Source organism: Opisthorchis viverrini (assembly GCF_000715545.1).
Source record: "Opisthorchis viverrini unplaced genomic scaffold opera_v5_89, whole genome shotgun sequence".
Lineage (NCBI taxonomy): Eukaryota > Metazoa > Platyhelminthes > Trematoda > Opisthorchiida > Opisthorchiidae > Opisthorchis > Opisthorchis viverrini.
The window spans coordinates 1,540,080-1,565,549 of record NW_008751744.1 but is presented as its reverse complement, the minus strand read 5'-3'; the positions used below and the strand labels follow the sequence as shown (position 1 = coordinate 1,565,549).

At 42.4% G+C, this 25,470-nt stretch overlaps 1 protein-coding gene across 1 annotated transcript; it reads left to right on the top strand.

Moving 5' to 3' along the window:
• Positions 1–1,365: 1,365 nt before the first annotated feature.
• Positions 1,366–17,093, top strand: T265_13651 (hypothetical protein; the record flags this gene model as incomplete). Its single annotated transcript, XM_009169872.1, has 6 exons — positions 1,366–1,442; positions 4,170–4,322; positions 6,801–6,956; positions 7,818–7,905; positions 10,194–10,352; positions 16,941–17,093. 6 exons carry the CDS (start codon positions 1,384–1,386, stop codon positions 16,974–16,976), a joined length of 651 nt encoding a protein of 216 aa, XP_009168136.1.
• Between the last annotated feature and the right edge of the window lie 8,377 nt (positions 17,094–25,470).

The window sequence follows — 25,470 nt, the reverse complement described above, 5'->3', positions numbered from 1 at the left end:
CGCAAGCAAATGAAGGCTGTTGATGCGCAAAGGGTGGTGTAGGAGAAGACGGCTAATACCGGAATTTAAATGGGAGAGGCCATCAGTTGTTGCGAGCGCAAATGAAGGCTGTTGATGCGCAAAGGGTGGTGTAGGAGAAGACGGCTAATACCGGAATTTAAATGGGAGAGGCCATCAACAAGTTGTTGCGAGAGCTGTGCAAGCTGCACATGGATTCAACGCTGTCTTTTATACCAGGACCGCAACCTGTGAATGTAAAAGATGCCTTAGTCTAATGAGGGAATCTCACCAGCAACTCTAATTTACATCAGATGGTTTATAGGAGATGGCATCGGTTGGTAGTAAATAAGCTACGCACTTCGCGCAAAAGAAGACAACTTTCAACAACTGTCAAGATTATTTTCAGCGAACCACGTCCATAATGAAAACAACCTAACTATTGTCCACTTGGTGAAGGAGTGTGACCGGTGTCGTCAGAGGTTGACTTTCAGATGATGTAAACGAATGAGGAAAATTCGTGGTAGCGATAATCCCGGAGGTGAATGCTTTTCAATGGATGCTATCGTCAGTATTTAGGTTCTCTAACCCTTATCTCCTGAGAACAGTAAATCAATAAATTGATTCTTTCACTTTGCCCATTGTGTACATCCTCTTTGATTACATCCACATCTTTGGAAAAGTGAAAGTTGCGGCAACAGGAGCTAACCTGGTCTTCATACATGGCTTTTAGCTTAAAATGTGATTTAATAACAGTCCTAATGTGTAGTGGGTTTTGTACATGCTTGCTAGGAAGAAAGGACATTGTTTCCGAACAGCATAAAAACACGCTTGGATCGTTTCTGAGGTGAGGTAATGGAGCATTTGATTATTTTCCCGGCACGCCATCTTTTTCAAGAATATGTGCAGAAGTGGAGGGGAAATCAGGGAAGAAAACCAGGCTAAATATAATGCACACATTCAACATAAATGGACCAATAAAGGCTACTATTTTGCCATCAGTTGTGATCAGTCAGACCGGTGCAATGAGAGCAAAAGAGGCCAGAATTGTTCTGACCAATGGTAGGGCTTTAGGGACCAAGTATCGTCAATAGCTGACAGTGATTGGTCTTTTCACCATTCCATTTCTAGCACTGAGTCTGACTTACCATCAGCATTCAAAATTTTGCTATCGAACCAACTAATCTTGTCAATAACTCCACGCTTGGGACGGATGATTACATTGACGGGCCTAAAACTTTGACTTCTCTCCTGAAACAAATTTGCTAAATTGTGCAACATCTTTGTAGCTTCATGATTTCAAAAGTTGCGATAAACACAAGTGCTTTGTCACAATGATACAATTTCTCCATCATTTCACCACTACAGAATGCAGTGGCAAGCCGAATGAAGGAGGAAGAGAGCAAAGAAAATCCGAAGAAAAATGTGAATTTCCCCGAAATAAAGTATGTAATATAGACGGTTTTTCTGACAAATTTTTGCGAGGACTTGTCTATTCGAATCGCAATAAGAAGAAGCTGGAAATTGTGTAGGTCCATCTTATTGTAAACATGATTTAGAAAAGTCCTCTTTTTAGTATTTAGGAAAATAGTCCAGTTGTCCGTATGCATGCCTCGGGTCATTCGTGGTTTGCTCTGTTCTGGAACCAACACAGCAAATATTCAACTGCCCTCCATTATCCTGTATCTCGGGGCTAGATGGCTGAAGTGGTTAGAGCGTGGGTTTACCGACCGAAAGGTCCATGGTTCGAATCCGACCTCTGTCTGTTGATTTCTCCTGTCTAGGCTTGGGCAACCTGACAGTATCCCAGCCCTCGTACTTCCTTCCGGTGGCATGGCCGCTACGCACCGGAAGGGTGTTACAGCCATTATCCCGTATTAAGCTCATCAGAGCCGCAAGTCCGTGGCCAAAAAACGTGTATGATAAATAGTAAAAATATGGAAAAATCAATATTCCCTGCCTTCAACTCGTTATTCGCGAATACATTGAAATGATTCTCAGCCAGTGTTTAATGAGTTCAATTAAAGATTGAAGAGAATATTTACTTAACGGACTGGCTTAAAGTTACTTTGAAAGCAAACTGGGTGCCGCTGACGGACAAAAGCTGCTCGGGTGTTACATCACTGCCAAGTTTATTTCAGGGACTAACTTGGACCAGGTCACCAAACCGTCTTGGGATTCTTTCATCATTGAAACTACCGATTTTTAGATCAGTCAGCGTGCTAGTTCTTCTTTCGTTAAAGCTATTCGTCGCACGATCAACTAGTTTAAACCAAGGAGATCATTTCGGTATAAAGTGAATTCTTTAAAGCGACATTTTATGTCCTTCAAATTTCTTATTTTTATTAGCAGTAGTAAATATGTTTATATCCGTATAGCCTGTCACCGGCTCCCACCATCGATCTTAGGTACCAGAAAATATGGTTCAAGTCGAGATGTACACGTCTTGGGGCCATTTGAGCCCATCAAACACAAGAAGTTCTAAGTAATCTAAAACGTTCACAACGTTTTGGTAAGCTGAAGTAGGCCGGATGTGGAAACTTTAACAACCCGATGCTATCAGGTGAAAATGAAATCATATGAGCTTGCAGACTGAACCGACTGGTATCTCAGCGGGTATATTTGCACACTTATTATCACCACTGATTGCCACAACTGCTGAGAACACCGGTGCTTCACTCCTGTAGGTTATTTGTAAGTAGGCCGCGGTACTGTCAGGAGACCCAAGTGGTTTATCGTGTAGGAATCAATAGTCTATGGTGCATAATCGCTCCACGGAACTACTTTTGAGGATGACTGCGTAGTTGGGGGATCATCTTCAGTGTACTCACTGATAACAGCCATTTCTGATTAGTTCGTTTCAAGAGCTGAAAGAATAACTGGTCATTCAATCCTTCTCGTTGAATTTGCCAATCAATACCATGCATTTTACGTTTGCCTTTTTATGACACTTAGGCCGTTGGCTCCTGTGGATCGCCGCAGGCGAGTTTTTCAATCGTTGATCTACAACACAGGGATACTGTTATCCGTTTGATTGATTTTATGATTACACCGTGGTCTGTTGCTGCCTTGTGGAACAAAGACACCTTAGCTTATTTGTGTACGCGGGGCAGACCTGCACGGGACCATGATTGAACAGCGTCCCTCTAGAATAGTAACCATAGGTAACCAAACTCATGGTGGGCTGAGGACACCCTACTGACTGTGTGTGATAATGAGCTATTTAAACATACTCCTCATATTACCTCATCATAGTATCCAGGCCTATGGCGTGTTACGAGACTCTGGACTGGTAGAGTAATCTGCCTCCGTGAAAACATCTTTGTGTTCATATCTTAGGTGGAGAACAAGACCTGTCTATCATTCAACAGTAACGTGTATACTACGTAAAGCGAGAATCTGTTCTCTGTCTGGGTAGACAGTGTCAGCCAATTCATGAGCTGTGCGGCAGAACGAAATGCTGATTTTTTCGAAAAGATTGTCTTTCCTCGGACAACAAACAAAGTTTGGCCCTTTGGGGATTTGTGCTTTAAAATCTACAGGGAAGCAGCCTCTACCCACAAAGGTTTAGCTTGATGTGAGCGATGTCAAACAATTATCATCATGATTTAAGTGTTTTCAGTTATCTTGTTTCTGCTGTTCATTTTCTATATATATACGATGAGAAGTGATGATGCCCCTCGTTGTTAGATAAGGACTGGTCAGCCGGAATCGTTGGGAACAATTGGACCGCAAGAAAGTTGGAAATGTTGCCTTGAAGGAAACCACTGTTTTTAATAGCCAATCTCCGGATCTTACCTCCTTTTCCCCGTCAAGTGTGAATTTTCACTAGCACTTCCATCATAATCTGTCCGCACTCCGCTGTGCCCCCGAGATGTCATTTGGTCGCTCTGAATAGTTGTTAAAGACGGAAAGTTCTGTTGTGAGTAGGCACATTCCACTTTGGTGTCTCAGTGGAGGCAGGAATTTCACATCTGGCGTTTAACATGGAGATAAACTCTCCCTTGATGACACTTAGGGGTGTCTTGGAAGGCGTCTAAAGGCAGAACACGGCATTTTCTCAATTTGCTTTCATGAAAACTGCCTTTCTCGCATTTTTACCGACAATGCCGATAAACGCTTCAGCTATGGCGCTCCGCATTTTTGTTCCAATTTACCTACCTCCATATCAGAATCACTGCAGCCGACTTGGGCAAAGAGAAACTAGCCAAACTTAACTACAGTGACAAGTGGAAAGATCTGCCTTCAACGATGCGCAAACAGCTGGAAGAGCTCAAGGAACAATATGCCCTCAAGTTTCAAGATCGTACCGATTACCAGCGACAGTAAGCAATCAGTTTTAGCTTTCAGCATGCTAGCTTTCTTGTGTTCACAGCATTACTAAAGTATGTATAAATGCCCGGCTTTGTATTTTTCTAAAAACGTTTAAAAAGTATTTGTTCAAAAGGCACTAATTGTAAAATTGCAACAAAAATTGGAAAAATCATACCAGTTGACATCTGTCGTATGAGTTGATTTAACTTCGATCGTTCGTTCGGCATATTCATATTCCAAAATGTTACCAGTATAAAAGAGCTAACGCAGATACTGGAAAAGAGTAGTCATTTGAAGAAACAACTCAAACTCGTCTATTCTGAGGGTCGTCGACCTGGTAAAGTTTTATTTGTAAACACATCTTTGGTCCAGTAACTCCCAATTCTTCATAACTCTTTTGTCAGTATTTCCATTTCTGCAGGAAAATTGAGTTGCTGTTCTATAGGTGAAGCCAATCTATGCTGAGAAGCCGAAAAGCGCCGCTCACCTGTTTCATTCCTATTGGGAATAATCAGACGTACTCATGTCACGAAGCTTCAGAATCTTGAACCCCTTGGCTAATAAAATTAAATACTCAACCGTTTGGTCACCAGCGGCTGATCAACATTGTGATTATCTGGCAAACAGACAAGATATAGCGCCACCTATTCTCCACTTACCGAATCCGCATCACTTATTTACGTGTCAACTGGCTTCTCGAGTGACCATGGAAATTTCACCCTACACCTTTTAGCTACTCACATAAGTCATTAATATTTCAACGGGATTGCCTCCTTGCTAGAGGGCTGTCTAGCAAAATTTAGGCCACATGAATTAAACAGTACAATACTTTACTCACTGGTTCACAAGTTTTCTCGCTGAAGTGATCACTCACAGGATTTTCACAAAATTCTTGTGCGATGCTCGGAGATAAGTTTTCAGGACCGATGCTTTCTTCTTACGTTGATAGCGTTTTCTATTCAGGGCAAATACTAACCGTAGGAACAAATCCTCCAGAACGCTTACTCTTCTCAGAGATGTCTTCTTCCTTTGAATCAAAATTACCTTCCCGAAACTAGGAAACAGTTGCTTGATCTTCGTCCAAACATTAGAAAAGAAACCATTCAGCTACTATACGCTTTCAGTACCCAGCTCCTATGCCACCCGAAGTACTAGAGCTGAGATACAGCCTAATTCCTCAGACGGGAAGAGCCGAGGTGCAAAGTTTGGGTGTGGACCACAGACCTCCTGGTCAGTAAGTTCGCCGCTTAACCACTGGAATATCTCAAGCTGTCGCACCTTAGAAGCCATCTGTCACTTAGGTGCTTTCTTAGGGGGAAAAAACTTGACGGATGTGGTTATCCTGTATTCTTTGACCAATACCTGAGGTCAGCGTCAAAGGCATATTCGTATGCTTCCCACGGCCGAACTGTTGGTCATCTTTCCAGACTCATCGTCATCCCAGGGACAATGGATTAACTTCGTTCAGGAAAAACTAGAGCATTCACAACCTTATTCTTAAGTGGAACCCAGGTAAATCTCTCGGTTTTTATGTTTGAAGGCAACTGAATGTGCTGCACCAGGCCGCTTCATGTTTCAGTCGCTACGATATTCCAGATATCGCGATACATTTATGTTTTCGTAATGCACTACTCATGAGGTTGCTGGAAACTCCTCGATAGCCCACCTCTCTTGGGGCTCATCAGGTGGGCGCAGTCCCCGAGTTTCCTTCAACCTTATGTTCTACTTAAAACCAAGTTGCACGAAATCAGCGAAATACACTCATTTGCAAACTGATTTGTTTTTTCGAGAGACTCACCTGGAACCCAGCTGAATCTCTCAGTTTAGATGTTTCCAGGCAAGTGAATGTGCACATCGAGTACGCACCAGATTAAATGAGTTGATGTCTGGGGAAACCATAAGGCCAATAAATCAAATGTGGAGTCTACTAGGGGAGTCCACTTATAAGTGCGCTTAATGACTCTTAAATTATGTGACCAATTCGGACCCACCCCTGGTATACTAGTGAATCAATTTTCTTCCATTAATATATGATGGTGTTACCGTAGTAGCGTTACTATAGTACGATTCCACAGTAAATCATCTTGTTTTTATCGTTACTTACACAATGTACTCGTGATCTGCTCTTGCGTTTTAGTACTAGTCCTAGTAAGTACTGAGCTTGTTGAAGTTTCGCTTAATTTTTTAACGTGCAGAAATAGCTAAAAGCACTGCCCAGTTGGGTCGTTCTTCTCGGGAACTGCATTGTACATCTCGAAAATTCTAGGGCACTGTAGACCCCAATATTCGACCACCGATGCCATGTCTGCTCCAAAGCTTTCTGAAATTAGAGAAGATACAAGACCCTAATTCTTCAGTCAGGCAGTTCACGGCGGTGGTTCGGTGTTCACGACCTCGGATGGGATACTTATGTTCCCTCCGGTGATACTCTCTCTTAACTGGATGTCTTATGGTTCGCACTTACTAATATCTATCCGTGTCCTTTCTAGACTACGCACCAAAGTGTGTTTGGCCAAATACCAGACGATTCCATCTAACGCCCCACTTCATCTGGCCATCAGAGACATCCAGCACAAAGCTCCGTATGCCGACGCGTTGGCTGTACTCGCTAAGCAAAAGGCAGAGTACAAAGAACTATCTCCTTGGTAAGGACACCACCATTACTTCTTATTAATACATTATGTGTCGCGCATTTTTTAAGTTAAAAACCTCCGGTGGATTCGAAGACAAGTTCGTTAGAATTTGGTTGACTCTAAGTAAACCGGGAACTCTCATGTGCCCAACATTTAGTATCATATTTTTTACACTTTAGTAAAGCTTCCTGAAGTCGCTCTGCAAAACGTTTGAATAAATCACGAATTTGGGATTTTAGAGTTGATTCTGCAAAATTTTGGGCCGTTAGAGCGCTAAGTATTTGTTCATATGGGTGGCTGAAATAAATCTAAGCTGAAACAAAGGGGAATAGATACACAGTTTGTTTCACATCCAAAACAATGAAACTGATGAGTTAATGCCAAAAATCACTTGAGTGATGAGAAAACCATCCATAAAATGCAGAAGTGAACGGGAATATTCAAAGGGTGGTTTGTACACCTAGCTCGGAATGTCTCTCGTTTGTGAGGTTTTTTAGGAAAAAAAACAAATTAGTTTGCAAATGAGTGCATATCCTATGGACATTCTTCGTTTTCGACGTGTCCAGACTACTGGCCAGAAGATCGCGGTTTTGAAACCCTCCAGAGTTTCGTCGGACGCACACTGTCGGCGACATGTAATGAGGATAAAACAACAGTAGAATGTTTTTTGGCTGTTTGGTACAGATTGGCTTCACTAACAGGTTGAAATTTTCTCCGAAAATTACTGAAGATTCAACGAAAACTGAAGACTGCCCAGGACTTTCCGATATGCCTATTTGAACATGGCGAATATATTCAAACAAGAGCACAAATCTATGATGTAGAATCGACCGGTTATATACTCGTTTTCAATGAGTTTACATTCACTTTCAGGTATGTGGATCTCTTGGACGAGTTGGATGGATTGCAATTCGACAAGAAAATCAGCACAGCTGTCAAACGATTAAAATATTACGCACAGGTGAGAAATCAATTTGTAAATACGAAAATGCTTCGATCGAATGTTTAACGTCACCATGTCAAATCCTTCTAAGAAAGTCACATGCCCGCAACTGAAATGATAACTACTGATTCTTTCAGATAAGTAAGTCAGTTCACCCGAGGCTCCAGTTGGCTCCAAAGGACAGAATCAACGACTTTTGTCAAAACTTATCAACACTACTGTTTTTGCTTAGCTTAAAAAAATGAAATGATTCTTTCAGATAAGTAAGTCAGTTCACTCGAGACTTCAGTTGGCTCCAAAGGACAGAATCAATGACTTTTGTCACAACTTATCAACACTACTATTTTTGCTTAGCTAAAAAAATGAAGTGTTCCCGAGGACCGAATAAAATTGTCTGTGAGTGGTCTTCTTACATTACATTCTTACAGAACTTTTTGTTTGCCCTTAAAATTCAAATTCGAAAAATATACCCAAAACGCAGTTTCCAGGCTATGATGTTTCATGTATTACTCGGTCGATAATGACCTTCTGATAAATTCGACAACGACATCCCATACATTAAAAAATAGAAATACAAATAAATTTTTAATCAAAGCAAAATATTTGTATCAGGAAGGTCAGATACCTGAATGTAACCTCAGAATGCCCGAAACCTACTGCTCCACCAAAATTTCAACAGGAAAGCCGGCAAGCATCCAGGCCAGTCGATTATTCAATCAATTCAGCAAAAGTTGAAGAGTGTTCATGCACGCCACAGAAGCACAATCGAATGTGATCAGCGTTCAAGTATGTCATAGATGCACGATCGATGTTGATGGGTGTTCATTAACGCCTATCAGACAGCCTGGATCAATGTCAGAAAGTCCCCTTTGAATAGCGTGAGCCGTTGTAACTTTTGCTCTCTCACACTCGTTTGTTCGGAATATAGCTATTGTGTTCCCTTCTGTGAGCCTTTTTTCCGACAACTAGGTACTAGGCAGATACCACGGATTTACGAAGCAGCAGATATAACAAGTTGATAAACCAGGACTGCTCCAATCAACTTTTCAAACTGATGTATTAGGATTTCGGACACTTCAGGTTGCTAATTACTCGATCTGTCCTCAAACTGATATCCTTCACCCAGCTACCTTTGCGTCACTTGCATCAGCAGTTCTTCATCGGTCAAGGTCTTCTAACCCTCAGCACTCTTGCCTGGTTCTGGTTACTACAGAACCTTGTTCGTTTCAGGACGCAAACTAATAAGCAAATGTTCCAGAATAACACTCAAGAAAGTCCCAGGGTATGCCGCGTTTTACGATTCTGAAACCAGCCGAGAGTTGGCTTGTTCAATTATGGAAGTCGGTCAAGTTAAACCATAAATCTATCTTCAGTTCAATTCATTGTATTCGCCATCAGCTGCACTAGTGACAAAAAACATTTCAAAAAACAACTGCCTCAATAAATATGTCCTCAAATTTTCAATATCCTGGAACGATGAATTACATTTGGCATGAAAATGTAAACCTAAAAGTCAGAAAGATCTACGGCGCCAACATCCGGCAGTAGCGTACTGGTGGAAACGTTCCTCCATGCGAGTAAACGGAATTTGTCAGAAATCAAATTCCATTTATACAAGCTCGTTTGGGAGGGCCATGATGGTCAAAAAAAAATATTCTCTATGGACTTTTTCGCCTTTGTGGTTATTCCTAATCCGCTGTTAAGAATACTTCAAACTAAACAAATGAGGTTCCCCAAGGTCGACCTCAATTCCAATCAGTTCATTAAATCAGCTTTACAGTCCTACTTAATTGAAGCTACTAAATAATCACGAGAGATGACTAAGTCGCTACCTTCTGGCTTGTGGAATCATTTTCGAATCGCACCGTCTTGTCAAGTGCACAGATTTTGTGGAGCACCTTATTGCGTTCGTCTTAAGTTCTACCGACTGAACAGCCAGTTTCGTTCATTGAGTGGGCTGCATTTAGAAAGTCTACCTCGAAAACCGGACACGTTGATCATGGACGGAGCATCCGCCTGTGTGCCGGATACCAGAAAACAGGCGAACGGCCATTCTAGGAGAAAAGCAGCCGAGGATGAGTTCCCAGATTCACAGAGGCCAAGGGACGAACACATTGTTACATTGAGACACATTACCGTCTTATTTGTCATAGAGTGTCCGTCCTAACTGTGATGAACTGTTATGTCAGAACAGAATAAGGTAACCACCTGCCTTCTCTCCACTCAACGGAGAAAGCACATTCGTTAAAAAACCTCAGCTAATTACTGGTATACTTCTCCCTATTTTTCGTGCTTTGCGAATAAAGCTACCCTCCGGACAATTCACTGTTCTCCAATTCACTCGAGTGCTGCGTTCTTTGGAGCTGTGGGAACTCTGTCTACCGATGGTAGCTGCTGCGACCGATTTCATCCGCTCACGAATCCTTGATATGACGCTGGAAGAATATGTTGATTGGCTTCGTAAAGTAAGTTCAAATTAATCGACGCAGACTGTGTTATTAACTGAAGCCTTCAGCACACGTGACCAATAAGTGACGTAGTAGTTGTGCCTATCCAAAGAAAACAAACTTCCCTGCTGACTAATTATTTTAGGCGAAGAAAATACAAACTTCCCAGCATTTTTCTTTGAATGCAAACTGGGTTCTCCAGCTAACAACAAAACATACTTCGTACCAACTGAAACTGAGGCGACCTGTGTACAACTCATCCAGTTGTAGAATATCATTAAGGAGAGATTCAGTTGAGTCTCTCGTGAAAAACAAATTGATTTGCAAATGAGTGTATTTCTCGAAAACAGTCCAAATTAGGTTCAAGTAGAACATAAGGTTGACGAAAACTTGAAAATTGCGCCTACCTCATGAGCCCCAAGAAAGGCAAAACTGGTCGTGGGCTAACGAAGAGTTTTTAGCAACCTTGTGAGTAGTTTCCTTTATGCAAATTTACTAAGATATCCCGATTGTGGTGCCAAATGAAACATGAGACGACCTGTGTACACCACATTCAGTTGTAGAAACGAGAGATTTAGTTGAGTCTCTCGTGAAAACCAAATTGATTTGCAAATGAGTGTATTTCTTGAAAACAGTCCAAATTGGGTTCAAGTAGAACATATGGTTAACGGAAAGTCGGGGTCTGAGCCTACTTGCTGAGCCCAAAGAAAGGCAGAACCTGTCGTGTGCTGTCGAGAAGTTTTCAGCAACCTTGTGAGTAGTTTCCTTCATGAAAACCCACTTCAACTTTATCATGAAGCCAGTACCCTACGTGAAGCTCTGTGTAAAAACAAACACATATTTGCATATGTTTGCCTGCACTTTTCGAGATCATCATGATTTAGTGGTAACTTAATAGTCCGAACTTGCTTCGAACCTATTATTCCCCGCTTTTTGTAACTGAAGTGCGCTTTTTTCAAAGATTTACGGATGATAGAAATGGAAAATATGAAATTATTAGCCTGGCGCGAAATAATCTTGATTATCATTTTACCTTTGGTTGAACATAGTGACCGGAGTACATATGTGCCTGATTTCGGCAGCGTGGGGTTCAGTAGCGCTCACTATGACAAGATACAGCACCACTCAGCGTTCAGTCACGGAATTGATAGCAGGCGGTCACACCTTGACTGGCTTCTCATGTAACGAATTCTCACTGTGTCCCGAGCTGACAGTTGTCCGCAGTAGTATGGGTAGACTTAGTCTTCTACTTCCGTTCAAGAGCCTACGTCCGAAACCCCTGAGTTTGATAAGGTGCGCCCTGTTGATGATTCTCAGTGTGATGATCACACCTAACTGGTCTTGATTCATCGTGAGAAGATGGTTCCCACAAAAAATGTGTCTTGCAGAATGCGCAAAATGCTGTCAGTTTAAAGAGTTCCCTTCTTTTGGGAATCTCCTTTTCAATCTCGCTTCTGTGGCATTCAAGCCCCTCAGGAACGACTCCGAATTCCGGCAAATACCCCCGTAATGCTGAATTGCAAATTTGGGGTCATAAAGTAATGGTTGTGGTGTGGTACCGAATGCTCCCGAATTCCATTAACCATTGCGTTTTGAGCGAGGATTTGTCTGAGTGCACTACATGCATTTGTGCTGTTGGTCAGAAGAAAGCTATTTTTGAGAGGCTGGTTCACACACAGTAGCATGTCAATATTTTCTGAACGTTGATTGAAAAGAGGATTATAACCCAAAAAACAATTTTTCGTGGAATGAACTCATCAGTTAGTGGAAGACATCTAATCACCCTTTGGTCACCAGCTCCGAGGAATGTTGCTGACCAGAAAAAACTCGTGGAATACCAGAAATCTGTGAAGCAAAGCTATGATTATCCCTTACTTCTGTGTACATTCGACATGGAATTATGAGAACGTCGGGTGGCGGTGCTTCGTGATGTACATGAAGAAGGAGCTTGGTTCCTCATCAACAAACTCGCGTTCAAAGGCAATAAAGATCCGACAGATTCAGCAGCTGTTGTCAGTGGATTTTAAGAGTGCTGTCTCGGCCAATTAAACGAAATTTCTGAGGAATTCCACTTTTGTCCAGGGTCAGTTAACACAGCAGGGCATTGATAAGTACGCTTTGTGGCTAAAAGATCTTGTTAAGTCCCGTATCAACAAAAACCGAATTCAAGACCGCATAACTCAGGAGATTTGTAAAAAAAATGGATCACGAAAGGACTTCTCAAGCGCTTATTCCATCCGGACTTGAGCACATCAGTATATATCATCTGACTCCTACCTTCGAGACCAGTTGATATGCCTTCTCCAGGTTGAAATCTATAGAGTTTGAATGGCCATTTTCCAAGACCGTCATCAAGGCACGCCTAAACGCGAGAAACTCCAAAGGTGGACAACAACAAAAACTCTTCCTGATGAGAAAGGAAGTTGACCTCAAATGAGGTATTTAGGTTCATTGCCATTAATGGCTATAATTCTGTTGAGTGTCTTTGCGAAATATTCCTCGGTTTTTTCCGACGAACTAAGTTATCTTCCAGAGGAATTCAGCTTGACCGTCGCAGATATTTCTGAGTCAATAACACTGTCGACAAGGAAAGGTCAACTAACGCCTTGACCTGCAGCGTCTGGGTACCACAGAACTAATTGGCGATAGGTCAGGAAGCCGTTGGATTTTGTACTATTTGCGAACATCAGAAAATTCCCAATGGATGTCCTAGGAAACTTTCACACCCCATTTTGCGACTGAACCTCGAGAGCCAGAGCCAACCAAGCTACCGAACGTAGCGCGGACAACAGCTTGGGTGTGCGGGGAGGAAGATTTACGATCTGATGAAGGCGGACGGAGCAGATATGGATAACTTTATCAAACACCGAAGGATGCGACATATGGATGAATACTAGCAAATTATATGAGCCTGTGCGTTTTGAAAAGAAGGGTCGTTTGAGTACACCAAATGCAGTTCTGCTAATGCTCTGGCTATTTTTCTTTCGTATGTGTTTAATTCCGCATTTTGATTTTCACTGAGCGTAGTGCGAATGGAGGCTAACCTGGCGATGAAGCAGCCTTTTTGGATAGTGTTTTACTTGTATGTATATGAAGATCAAAGTTCGAAATTTGCCCAGCGAATTTCGGACATTATTCATCAAAGATCAAAATTTGCCCAGCGAATTTCGGACATTATTCAAGCTATCTGGTAGAGAGGTCCTGACAGACGAGTCCATGAATCTGCGCGTCCATGGAAGTTACTGCGTCGTAGTTTTGGAGCGCTGGATGGACCAGTCACAGAGGTCAAGGAAGAACAAGTTCGCTTGTTCGGCCATTCCAGAATCACACGTCAGGTGTATGGGGTCCAAATCTCGGCGTTACCAAAAGCTTGAATCGCTGATGGGCTACATCAAAACCGAAAATGCGGTCGTGCCACGTTAGCGACAGGGTGGCTTAAGACAATGGAGGAAGTATAGAAGATCGTTACTCCATCTTGGCCCAAAATAAAATTTGCGTTTTGCTTTCACTTTGCCAGAAGAGTGTCAAACGATATGTGTAGAAATTTTAACCGTACTTCTGCATTATCTGGAATTTATACCCGACAAAGTGCTTTGCGATTTCAAACTGAACTTCAGGTTTTACTTTACCGGTCTTACGACCAGGAGAACTGCACCTACTTGATATTTTTATAGACACGAATCCGCGACATGTCGCCCCTTATTGTCACCCTTTACTTACTTCTGAGCAAATAGAAATAATCTGAAGTCACATTTCGGTACTGGATGAAGAAGGTTTCACCCTAACCGACTTGATATTCCATCAGGAACTGGATATCAGATTGATGCTTTCTGTGAACGTTTTACTCAGGCAATGCTGGAAGAGCATTACATACATTTAGTCCTGTAAGAACGTCTCTTGGTACTGTGACAGTGGACAGTGTAATACCACTTGGAACATCTGATCACACGCATGCTGTGATTATTTAAAGTCTGTGTTATTCCAATATGTGTGTTCCTCATGGATGAATTTGAAAGCCGAGCACTAACTAAAGCTATATCAGAACTCGTCCAGATGTACAAACCATATATTTTGCATGGCTTCTGAGAACAGCGAATTGCACAATGGTTACATCCAATTCAATGCCTTTAGCACACTTGACACCTCAATCACAAAAACCACAACGCGGCGATAAGTCCTCCTCTCTAAACGTGTTACTTACCAGAAGAATCGATAGCGTTTTCCGCAGTTGTACTTCCCACGGGACAAACCCTCTTCAAGATAAAATAGAACACATGGCTTTCTTGAGTTTAAGTAATATATTCCGATATCAATCTGGGATCTAAACTCGGTGTTAAAGAAACATAATTACCCTGGCGAGCTTATTTTAGCAGTTTACGGAAAAAGTGAAGTGAAATATGACCCATTTCCGGGGGTTGGTTTTAAAACAGTCTAAATCAAAATGCAACTTGTCCCGCGCGTATAAATTTCGATCGTATTTAAACAGTTGCCCCAGAGATGTTACATGAAATGAGTGGATGACTGGTGAACTCGAGCGTATTCATTAGGTCACCTGGGACGACTGAACCCACGTGATAATTTCAATCGACCAGTAAACATCGATCAGTAAAACGATCAGGGTGACCTACAATGAACTAAACATAGGCGAGGTTTGTAGTGAAGGCGGAAAGTGAGCAAAGTCGTGGTATAACACGACTAAATGAAACAAAACAAAATGGTCTGTTCCGCAAGGTTGACTCAACGTCATTTACAAGCTGCTTCTGGAGGCATAGCAGTAGTTTGAACCTTGTGCTTTTCCGTTGACATCTACAAGACTGGGTTGATATCATGATCACTGTGTGAAATATGTCTAGCTGGCACAGGATGTACTTTGAAATTCAGATTTCTGGAACAATTGTTTCACGTGTTCTGTGACTGGGGTCCTCAACTGCCTGAATGTTTAGTCTGTACGTCCGAATCCACAGACAATAAAAAGATATTTTTGTCTACGAATCTCGCTGGATAACCGTTGTCATTAGTATCCCTGAGTAGATGTACATTCTGCCCTATGTGTCCGAAGTGACAGCGGGGGAAAAACCGGTCCCGACTGGGACGTGACCAAATGCTGTCTCTGCCAAAGTGAGAGTTTTTCAGATGTAGCCGAAAGATGACCTATCGTTTTGCCTGCTTAACATCTCACCCAGGTATGCTGGATGACCGAAGACTTCAACTGATTGTGGTTACTTTTCAGCAATTGCTGGGATTCCCGCGTCTGACCATGATTCGGGCACCGATCTAGCGTCTAAATATCACGAGTCTCTAAAGTTGATCCTATTCGGAAACTTGTGTGTAAACTGGTGCACACCACTACTCCTCTCCCCACGCACAGCTGCGCTCAGTTTGACAAAGCATTGACCATTTGATGCCGACTAGTGACGAAAGGTATGTAGTAAAACTGCTAAGCTCAACACATAACTTGACGCGGATTATTTTTTAATTTCTGCTCTATATGGTTAATATCAACCAATAAGGGTTCTCCATCCTATAAAATAAAAGCTGGTTATGTTTTGCATAATTGACCAGAACATTTGCGAATATTGATTCCAAATCAAACGAAGTCATTATACCGTAATTTAATTGACGCTTGGTACTAATTCCATGAACTCAAACGTACCCATTGTGACGGATAGAAAATCAGCAGAAAGAGTTTTTGCATTTCTTCTTTCATGGGGTTGAACTCTTCCCGCAGCTGCACGATTTGTATTCAGCGCTGCTAAGCGTCGATGCTTCTAAACTTACCTGTCCTGCAAATTAGGAATTAAACCTAAAGTGGAATTGTCCAGAACCAACCCAGGATTGCTGCCAATTCATAAGTTAAAACTGAAAGTCGTTCACTTGACATAAGACGTTATTCGTGAGGCCGACAAAAATTTCTCGGTTGCCGGCGAACGGTTTCGCCTTACTTGAAGCTTACTAGGTAGGTGCAGACCCCGAGTTCCCGTCCAACTTGCGCTTTCTTAAACCCAAAATTTGACAAATAGGCTCATTCAGTTCCAACACCAAAAACAGCTGAATTCCTTGTTTATAATAGTCTCCAATCGAACGTCTTGCACAAGAGCCACCTCAGTTGATGTGATGTTCAAAATAGTACTGTACACTTTCTTGAAGGATACTATCTATAAGTTTGGTGAAAACTCTTCGACAGCCCATGACCGGTTTTGCCCGTCGTAAGAATCATCAGATAGAAGTTTCCGGTAACCCTATCTTCTACTGCAAAACCAAAATGAATGGTACGGAATGACAGAAAAATGTTTAAAAAAGTCTAACATTGTGTCAACTGAAACATGGGGCGGCCTTCTTGCAGCGCACTTACCTGAAGAATACCGTAAACGGGAATCTCATCCAGGACTCATTCGAATTTCCCCTAAATAACAGATGATTTGTAAACGAAGGTATTTCAGTAGCCAAAAAACTATCCAGTTGTGGAAATTGAAACTGACCATGTAGGCAATACTCTAGATGTCAGACTCTTTTTCCCAGATTATTTGGGCAGCACGTCACACTCCATCATCTTCCAATGTGACTATAAACGTCACACAAAGCGTTCTTTTTTCTTTTTTTTTTCAGACCTACTCAGAAATGAAGGATTTGGATCGTGCATGACAGATCCAAATGGGAATCAAGAATCAGAAAAGATATACTAAAAATCAAGTTATTGCTTTTCAAAGTTCCGTTGGCTTTATGTTACGTTCGTTATTGATGTAAGCGTCACCCTGGGATTTTTGTTGTTATATTAAAAGAGAACATGATCCCAAAGCACTTAACTCGGAGAACATGTGCTCTGGTATAAATAACTGGGGCTTGGGTGGTCTGAGGTCGTGGAACAGAAAAAAGTTAATGGAGGGCGAGTAAACTGTTTAACACATTCGTTGGTAAGGGGACAGTATAGATTATCAAACTGTACAGCGTAGGCTGCACCTGGTTGGTCAATAAGACATCAGCGATACCAATCACGTGCGTCTTCGATAAGCAACCCAGTAGAGAACGTTGTGTCTGCATTTGAACGACTCGTGGTCGAGTCGGCAATGGATACCAGATAGTTCCCTACAGAAAATGTTTTGCGCATATCTCTCACCAGCAAAACTCTAAGGTATAGTTAAAATGTCGTTAGTTGATCTGATAGTTAAGGATCTGGTCCCCGAATTTGATGACTGACCTGCAGATGTTTCCTCGTCACTCGATCGGAAATCATCAGTGTTCTGTTGTGATGATGTCTCATCGAATGATGATGACTAAACGCTTTCGCATTAGTTGCCACCTAATCAAATGCAGGTCTCGGAAGTAAAATACAATCAATCTATCTAAAGATGCACGGACCAGGCGTGTACCACTTCTATCATTGGCCTACCGATTCATGAAGAACAGATTGTGTCAGCTGAAAATCGATGTTTTTCCCTTCGAAGCGCCATCCAAACCCGTCATTACCTTCATGCTATCGAAGTAACTGTTATGGTATTCGTGGGTTAAACGGTACAGGAGTTATGGGATAGTCTATCAAAGTACATAGTGTTCTTCTAAGGGAACCTGCTTGAATCGTTGGTACACAAACTCTATGGGATGTAGAAATGAGTTAATATTCGGTGGTGTGCAACTAAGCGAACAGAAAAGGTAAGTCCCAATATGACCATGTCGATCAACCGTGGTCATACACCTATGCAACAAATCCTGATGAAGGGACTATGGATTTTCCGTATGATTCCAGTCGGCCGAAAATGTTCTCGAAAACGAGAGAAACATGCCAAATCTGCGTAACACCCTATCGACACAGTTAGGCCACAAAACGGTGCTCGAGTTTTCATTAAGGAAACTACTCACAAGGTTGCTGAAAACTCTTCGGCAGCCCACGACCGGTTTCGTTCTTCTTGGGGCTCATCAAGTAGGTGCAGTTCCAGAGTTTCCGTCAACCTTATGATCTATGTATTTCAGTTTGTTTCGGATATTTTACGGTCAATTAAAAATAGATCCAGTGACGATGCACTGAAGATAACGACAAGCTTGCCTGAAGCCGAAAAATGTTCACTTTGTTGACGAAAATCCTTCTTGGGGCTCATCAAGTAGGTGCAGTTCCAGAGTTTCCGTCAACCTTATGATCTATGTATTTCAGTTTGTTTCGGATATTTTACGGTCAATTAAAAATAGATCCAGTGACGATGCACTGAAGATAACGACAAGCTTGCCTGAAGCCGAAAAATGTTCACTTTGTTGACGAAAATCACTGAGCTGTTCCTAATGGAGTACAGGCAAAAATCCCACAAATTTACACAACTTTGTGTCAATAGGCTGTTGTCAAAACTCACCCAAAAGCAGGTCTCCGCGTTTCATATACGAGGTCATTGTAAACACCCGTCAAAACTTTCGTTCAATTCAGGAACTGATTGCCTCAGCTTTCACAGATTATACTGATTTGAGGATTTCCAAGTAAGCTGAAATCGGTCAAGTGCTGTCTGATTATTTTGTGAAATCACCCTATAGTACTTATATACAAAAGGCAAACCGCCAAAAGCATTTTAAATACTAGCTTTTTAGATATCAATCATAATCCGAACGGTGACGGTAATTCATTTTCTGACCAATTCTCCACCACGGTAGTATTTCTTATAAAATAAATCAACAGATAACTTCGATTTACCTGAGACTTACCAGCGGCAGTCAGGATATAAGTCAGAAAATGTAAGTGAAGCATATTGTTCGTCTATAGACGTAATACACTACTCATTAAGTTGATGAAAACTCCGAAAGCCCATGACCGGGTTTCGCCCTTCTTGAGGCTCACCAAGTAGGTACAGTCACTGAGTTCCTATCAACCTGAACCAAGTGTGCAAGAAATTTGCCAAATAAATTCATCTGTATAGTAACTTGGCTTCGAAGAGGGAGAACCTCATGAGCGAGAGATTCAGCTGGGTTCCAGGTAAGTCACTCGTAATCCGGAGACTTCGCCCACCTGATGACTCCAAGAAGGGTAAAACCGCTCATCGGCTGTCAGAGTTTTCAGAAACCTTATAACTAATGTAATACATCCATACCATTTATCATGAGCGAGAGAATATCGTACCAACCGAAACATGGGATGGCCTGGTGCAGCACATTCAGTTGCTTGAAAACATCACAAACTAGAGATTCAGCAGGGTTCCGGTGAGTCTCTCATCAAAACCGATTTGGTATGAAAATGAGTGCATTTCGCTATATTGTTCACCTTTTCCTCGCTGCAAACTAATAGTTGCTTAGTTCCAGCTCTTGATCCTAAACTGCAGCCGTGCATGTAAACGCATATGCGAACGCTTCTTGCTTACAGATAAGCTCCTCGTTACATCATGGAGCTTCCCAGGATCAGCTCGAAGCATATGAATTTACAAAAACATCATAATCAGTTGAAAACTAGAGGATAGCTGAAGATGATGATTTGTACATCGATAAAGAAAATGTTGTTACCTCGGGCTGTCTGGATCATCCTTGGTTCATTATGGCAGAAAGCGTCTCAAAACTTTGAGGCACTGATGACGTCGAATGCACTGATAACACGTGTTTGCTAGTCGTATAGAAGCGGTACAGCACTCATAAGGCTGTTGGAAATTTTTTGACAGTCCGTGACCGGTTTCGCTGTTCTTGGAACTCATAATGAGAAGTAGCCCCCAAGTTTCTGTCAACTTTATGATCTACTTGAACCCAAATTGGACAGATTTGCATATAAACTTTGTTTTAACGGGGGAGTCAGGTAGGTTCAATGTGAGTCTCCCGTCAAAACCCAAGTGTTATGCAAGTGTGTGTATTTCGCTCAAAGGAGAACATCTCTGGAGTTTCTCGTTAACCCAGAACCCGCAATACGTGCTTTAATATACGGTACGAGTCCTCACAAAAGAGCATATGTCAAAACAGCGCACTGCAACACATTCAGAGGGCTCAAGTTGAAAAAGAGAAAACCATACTCTGAGTTTTACGAAGATTTGTCCAGTGTGAAACAACGTATTGAGTTGCCTGGGTGGTCATTTCAATGGGTAAGCACTTTTATAAGCGAGCAATAGAATACAGGACAGATTGTCATAAGAACGTAACCACCGTGGGGGAGTTTATTACATTCCCTTGTGCACACCGCTTCTTGGAATGCCCCGAAAAAATAGTAAAACAGCCTAGAAACCGCATCATTTTTGTTAGGTTTATATCTTGGAAGAGTCACACGCGGACCTGCTTACCCTTACCTAGCATGCCTGAAAAGGCGCTAACGAATTTCGGACAATGATACCACCAGGTATATTTTATGCCCGTACGCCTACCGACTTGTCAACACAGTTTCAGTTTACGACTTTGATGCACTTTGCCTCCCCTGGATATAGCGGTTTTGTATCTGCGACGATGAAAAGCCCCCGCGCAATTAGCGCAAAAGATCTATGGTTCCTTCTCAGAATTGATCCAGCAAATACAATAATCCGCCTACTCGCGAGTAGCATAAAATCTCGCATTTACAAATGAATTTGCTTTGAAAAACACTAACATTATCCGTTTGCCATCTTAATATGTTGCTGCGCTGGTCAAGCTGTTTTCTAAGGTAAATCAAAACGAACTTTTTCAGATAATCCTCTTCAACTTCGGGTTGCTTTAGCGTCCAAATGCAGTCTCACTTTTGGAAGCCTGGGTGGTTACCAGGGCAATTCAGCATTTGATCGATGTGTGTCAACTTCCTGTAAGCCTGTTTGCAACTGCCTATTTGGCAACCTGTTGATGAGTACGTCCATAAACGCTATCTCTCCTTCGTTCTCTTCTTCTACTGCAAATTTACCGCTGTCAAAACTGTTGTTAGCGAATGCAGCTGCTTGTCAAAGTCCACTCTCTTTGATAAGGACGAAGGTATCGTTCACGTAACGAATCTAAAACCTTGGATTCATGAACTGATGAACAAAATTTTTACCTCTCTTATCAGTAAATCCTTGAAATGACGATCCTATTGTTTCACCCCGACTATGTTCTAAATGTTCTTCTTTGAATTCAAGATATGTGTTCACGCAAAGGTCAACCGGTTCGTGGGTGTCTTTCTTCATAAGTTCATTTATAAGTTTGTAGCTCCCACTCGCGACTGCTGACTTGCGAGGCACTCATGGCCACTGGTCTTAAAGTCTCCTTCAGAACGACCGTGAATAAAATTTGGCCACCAGCCCTTCCCCCAAAGAAGGTACCATCACCACTTCCATAACGGTAGAACACCCTAGGATCTTACACCCTACCAGCGAATCATAGAGGGTTGCTGGACGGTATCTTTTTTAATAAAAATTATACGCTACTAGATATGGCTAGTCAGTGAACGAAAATTTCTACCTTTCGTAGTCTGCATAATAATATGAAAACTAGAAAAAATCGGCCACTGGGTTGGCAGATACCTATTACCTTACCAAACAATTCCAACTGTATAATTAGGAAGACTATAATGGGGTAGCAATGCTATTCTCCTCAAAACACTGAATCTATCAGAACCAAGGAGAAACTATACTCTGATTCCATAACTGGTAGATGTAGTTTTCATCCTATCGGAATGAGACATAGCCATCTAAATGTGCCACCCATATTTTTTTCAGGTAAATGTGATTTCAGAGTTTATCCCATTGACGCAGGGGATACACAACTCACCTAAAACCTTCCTGGTGAGAGTGGATTTGACTTAGCCTAAAATAACTGGTAGATGTAGTTTTCATCCTATCCAGAAGAGACGTTGCCATCAAAATGTGCCACCCAGATTTTTTCAGGTAAATGTGATTTCAGAGTCTGTCCCATTGGCGCAGGTGATACACAACTCACCATGTGGCTAAAGCCTTCTTGGTGAGAGTGCACTTGACTTAGCCTAACCATGAACACGCCATCACACCATTCGTTGGAATATTTCGAAGCTGAAGTGCCATCCGGGAGTAATGCCAATGAGGAAGAGAATGAAGTTGCGCGGAATACGCCTTTGGTTTCTAGAGCTTCTCTGGTTAACGTCGTTTTCACTGCTTTGGTATATGAGCTGAATGATTGCCCTTGGCAGAAATGTGCAAGTTGCTTCTTTATAACACGAGTAATCGGGGCTGAAGTGAAGCAAATACCACAGTGTTACAGGAAATACGGATAAGCAAGATGAAAAAACATATGAAACATCGAGTTTGAAGGAACTAAAAAATTCCATTCCATACACTCCAAATCTGTCGGAAAATCTCTGGATGTAAATAAAATTTTAATATCCTTCTCTAGAAAGTGAGTAACATCGGTCTTCCTGGTTATCTTTTCCATTGAAATAATACATCTGACGAGGAATTACTACGCATAAGTACATTGTTCACCAAGGATCATAGCGAACTTTTCAAATCCTGGTGTATGGATGGTGTACCATTCAATCTGATCACCCAAGATAGACTGGCATGACGACAATTTGAAGGACTCAATCTGTCTATCCATGAAAATACCTCTGTCAAAACAAATGAGTTCATATATTTTTATTAAGGCGCCACCGGAGGAGTCCTCTCGTATTCAAACCATAGGGTTCAAGCCCACGTGGCTGTGCCCGACTGGGAAGTCCTGATAGGTATATCAAGTGACCGATACGATGAAAAGAGCTTTTGAGCAGTGATTCGAAGCTCAATCAAGCTACTGTCTCGGCATAAAAAGCGTTACCTGTTTATGGTGTCAGCTTATGCCCCAACGGACTTCAGTTCTGATGCTGAGAAGGATAGTTTCTATCAAAAGCACATTCGTGAAGCAAAAAGCACTGACACTGCGATCCTCGAAGGCGATTTGAATACCCACTTAGGTCCTTGACCTCCTCGGAATTTCATTTAGGGAGTCAAATCGGAGTCAATGCTGGCAGCACAAGCAACGAAGATCGAATCCTCCGGTTGTCTGCTGATCACGAGCTGTTTCTAGCCGGTAGGACTTCCAGCATTAGCGTTCGCACCGCGTAACCTGGCGGCCAACAACTGCAAATCAACCGTGGACCCAGTTGGACCACGTGGCCCGCCGTTCTGTCTGGAGCACACAACATCATTTCGATCGTGCCATAGTGCGAGCACGTTTCACTTCAGGCCCTCGCAAGTCAGCAAGAAGCATGCCAATCCACTATCTTCAAAGAACTACCATAGTTCAACAGAATCGATCTGAGCTAGCCCAACAACTCTCCACAGTCGTGGCAGTGAGCGTGTGGATGATGCGCAGCAAAACGTGAAAGAAGCTATGTTAGCCACGTTCACTGTTATCTGTCCGACTTCTGCAATCCAGTCACAAAACCACTGAATATCGTCGAGATCACTATCCATGATTGATGCCAGGAAGTCCATACCAGGCACACAAATTGACCCAACCGCCCAATAGTGAAGAGTTTGAGGAAAAACCGAGAGCTCTGATAGACAACAAACGCTCGGGAGATAGAGAAGGCCTCTGCTGTGGAAAACAGCAATGACCTATATCAACCAATGCGATCGACCTGTCCCAGGAAAGCAACGGTCAGCGAAACGATAGGTGAAAAAGTCGGCTCATTGATTCACTCTCAAAAACATCGACTGGAAAGATGGGCCGAACAATTCAAAGAACAATTCAGCTGACTTTTTGCAACACAGCCTGTGGAATGGATGGTAACCCTTGATTGCCCGTCGGAAGAAGAAGTAAAGTACGAACTATCTGTGCTTAAACGTGGGAATGCCTCAGGACCGGATGCTTTGTATCCAGTTCTGTTCAAAAAAGGCGGAGGAACCCTGGTGACCCATCTAACAAATCTTATTGGTGCTGTGTGGAACGATGAGAAGGTGCACGCAGAATTGAGCATGTAGACAGTTATCCCTATCTTCAAAAGCGCTAAGTGGCCGCTGTTTGAAACTACCGTGGCGTCGACCTGTTGGTTGTGGCATCATCAGGTGCTCTCTGGCCTTATCCTTTGAAGGTTGAATAAACACAGGAAGAGCCAGATCCGCGAAAACCAAGCTGGGTTCCGCCCTGTAAAATGATGCATCGATCATATCACCACCCTATCATAGATTCTGGAACAGCGAACTGCTTCCAGCAGCCAAAAATGGTTGTGTTTCTTGATCTCAAAGCTGCCTTTGACTCGGTGGACCGTCAGGAACTATGGCAGTGTCTGTGGAACAAAGACATCCTCATAAATTTTTGACCCTCCTTAAAGCGCTGTATGCCCACCCATGCAGCCTTGCGAAGGTCTACGGGGAGCCCTCTTCTGAGTTCACTATAACAAATCGTGTCAGATAGGGCTGTCCTCTTTCACCTTTTCTCTTCAACTTCGTCAAGGATACGATCATGGAAGACTCACTATCTATCTAGTGCTTGTGGGGTCGGAGTGCTTTCAGGGCGTCCGCTCACAGAATCAAGTACGCAGACGACATAGCTCTTCTTGGATCTAACCCCGTCGTAATGCAAACAATATTTAACAATCTAAATAATTCCGTCTCATTATTTGGCGTGAGGTTCACACTTGCAAAGTGTAAAGTTCTACTGCAAGACTGGGTGGGCTTGAACCCTAGCTTCATGCTTGCGGACGGATCGATTGAGGTAGTAGACAAATTTGCTTACCTGGGCAGCTGTGTCAGTCCCGGTGGTCTCACGAAAGATCATATTCTATCCGGACTGGGAAGGCCAGAGAAGCTCCTGTGAACCTGCGTCATCTATGGCGTAGACGTGACATCAGCTTAACCGACAAGCGTCAAGTTTGCGATGCGGCAGTGCGCTCCATGTTACTGTACGAATCAAAACATGACCGCTGCGCGCCGAGGACGTCAAAAGACTTTCAGAGGATGCTAGGCTTGATATCCGGGACTCGACTATTTGTAAAGATAAGCAATCCCTTTCAAATTAAGTCGATGGTGCGTTTTTGTGATACGTGTTCGCCTGTGGATATTCACTTGAGTCCCTTGCTAACACAAGCATGTGTTGCAATGAGGCTGGCGGATGTGATAACGGCTTGATAACCTCTGGATAGAGCAATGCCAATAATGAGCTTCCAATGAAATTTCACCAAACTCATAGGTCAAAATCGGACAATTTATGGATGGAAACCAATGTGGAAAATTCACAAAACACTCAAAAACGGTTGGTGTCAAAGAGCAACTCAAGTGAATTCTTGTTGAAACTTCCGTCC